Source organism: Castanea sativa, chromosome 7 (genome assembly GCF_040712315.1).
Source record: "Castanea sativa cultivar Marrone di Chiusa Pesio chromosome 7, ASM4071231v1".
NCBI lineage: Eukaryota > Viridiplantae > Streptophyta > Magnoliopsida > Fagales > Fagaceae > Castanea > Castanea sativa.
Window position 1 is genome coordinate 11456572 of NC_134019.1, and position 2705 is coordinate 11459276.

Genomic DNA, 2705 nt, shown 5'->3' on the forward strand with positions numbered 1-2705 from the left:
CATTCATAGCAGTGGAGCTAAAAATATAGCTATTTGGCATCTATAAAAGTCACTTTATCTATTTTATCTCCTCACACTCAACACCAACCGATCTAAAATTTTAACTATTTGATTAAAATAATTTAAATAACTCATTAGAATAATAATAAAAACATCCACCAAAAAAAAAAAAAACCCAAATCCTCAATATTTTTCTTCAACCTAGACAAACAAAATCACTAATTACAAACAAAATCAAAAATCACCAATCACAAAATAAAATAAAAAATCACCAACATAGCCCAAACAAGGCATGGGTCGGCGAGCTGGGTCAGCGAAAGGGGTGGATCAGCGAGCTGGGGCATAGATGAAGAAGAAGCTCAGCGAAAACTTAGCACAAATGAAAATGAAGATGAAGATCGGTGGAAACCCAGCAGGTGCGTGAGCTTCAACAATGGTGTGTGAGTAGGGGCGGAGGGAAGGGGGGGGCAGGTGCCCCCTGACTTTCAAATTTTTTTAGTACTACTATGGTACATGTATCACACATGCTCCCCTGACACAAAAGACATTAGGTTGTAGTTGTACACAAGACACAAATCCTACTGCCATAAGGAAATAGAAATAATAGGGGAATGGGGCTGACCTAAAATGATTAAAAAAAAGAAAGAAGAAAAGAAAAGAAAAGAGGATCCTACTGCCAAACGAAAAAGGAATTACACAACATAATACTAATATTAATAGGACTCTATAAATAAATAATATATATATATATATATATATATATATATATATATATATATATATATATATATATAGTATAAAGGAGTAAAGGATGCCTCACATTAAAAAAAAAAATTCTTTTGATACCAGTCTCTTTCGATTTGTACGTTAGAGTTTTTGTTAAGTTTTTAAAAGCATTTAGCACTTAAAGGAATTGGACAGCTTGCTGAAAAGATGGTAGAAATGAAAAAGGATGTTTCATTTCCATTGGTTTACTCATTAGTAACCTTAGCATTGATCTTATCAGTTGCAATAGTTATTATTGAAAGAGCTTTTTCTACAATGAACATAATTAAATATCGACTACGCAATCGAATGAGAAATCAATTGATGAATGATTGTTTAGAAAGATATATTTAAGACTATTTTTTTTTTTTGGATAGGAATATTGAGAAAATGAAATACTTAAAATGTTACATCGTGGACAAGAGCTTGCTCTAAAAAGCAAGATGTCTCTTCAATCCATGCAATAAAATCAACATTACCAAAAACATGTTTTGCTAACACGTGAGCCAACCTATTCCCTTGTCTTTTGACATGGGAGAATTCCACCCTATGGAAGCCCTTACTGAGATCCATAATGCCTTGAATAACTGTTGAGACCACGGACGGTGGAGCTGAGGTACCATTCAGAGCTTGAATCATGATCAAGCAGTCACTTTCCACCATAATGTCTCGAATACCGATATCTTGTGCGAACAACAACCTAGCATTAATAGCCTTGGACTCGATTTCAATGGCACCGAAAGGGGCACCCAAGTTCCTGCATATCGCTGCCTCTACCCTGCCCAACTCGTCTCTAACAATCACACCCACACCTGTCCTCCCTGTGACTTTATCCACCACACCATCCACATTTATTTTAAAGAAAGGTCTTGGTGGTGGGGACCATGTCATGGCTCTCTACATCATTGGCTCCACGTTTATGTGTGCTGTTGTAGCAGCATTATATTCCTCCAAATAGGATGCTGCCCAACCCACCAATATGTTACCTGGCTTTCTCTGAGCTCCCAGTCTTACTTCATTCCTATGATACCACATTGCCCATGCTAGAATGACCACCCATGCCACCATGTCCACATCAACTTTGTCTACCATAAGCATCTTCCACAACAGATCATAAAAGAAATTCATAGAAAAAGCTCCATTTGGCAGCACTATTTTTTAGCATGCCCACACCTCACGTGCTTTTGGACAAGAGATGAAAATATGACCTGTTGTTTCAACCTCCAACCTACATCCATCACAGAGGTTGTCTTGCACTACCTTACGCTTTAGAAGGTTCATCTTGGTGGGAAGTATGTCGCGGGATGCTCACCATGCGAAGTGTCTAGTCTTGGGTGGGAGAGGTAGGGCCCATAACCTTTTCCAAAATTGTTGACCTTGACCCATATTCGAGCTAGTGCCATTGTTAGGGTTGGAAGAAAGTCGTGTTGCTATTGTGTAAGCACTACAAACACTAAATTTACCATTTGATGTTTCGGCCCACAATAGTTTATCTTCTAGAAACCGGGAACTTAGTGGTATACTCTATATAATGTCAACCTCATACGGCAGGAACAAAGCAACCAAGACTTCAGTTTTCCATCGGACATTTTCGTGGTCAATGAGCTCTCCCACTAGTGTATTTGGGTGCATAAATAACCTAGGAGAAGCCACTTTGTGGGTTGGGGCTAAAGGCAGCCACTTGTCACCCCATATCCGAATGCTACTACCATTGCCAACCCTCTATTTAATCCCCTCCCTAACCACGGGTTGAGTATCCATGATGCTTCGCCATGTATATGACGGATTGTTTCCCAAAGATGCTTTAATGAACTCACATCTAGGAAAATATTTGGTCTTGAGTACCCTATAGGCCAAAGATGTGTGATCGGTTTGCAGCCGCCACCCTTGCTTGGCTAGAAGGGCCAAGTTGAATTGTTTCAACTTCCTGAAGCCATACC

At 39.0% G+C, this 2705-nt stretch overlaps 1 protein-coding gene across 1 annotated transcript; it reads right to left on the bottom strand.

Annotated features, from left to right (window-relative positions):
• Window positions 1–1164: 1164 nt before the first annotated feature.
• LOC142643956 (uncharacterized) lies at window positions 1165–1656 on the bottom strand. Its single transcript, XM_075818656.1, has one exon. It carries the CDS (start codon window positions 1654–1656, stop codon window positions 1165–1167), a length of 492 nt encoding a protein of 163 aa, XP_075674771.1.
• Window positions 1657–2705: the final 1049 nt, after the last annotated feature.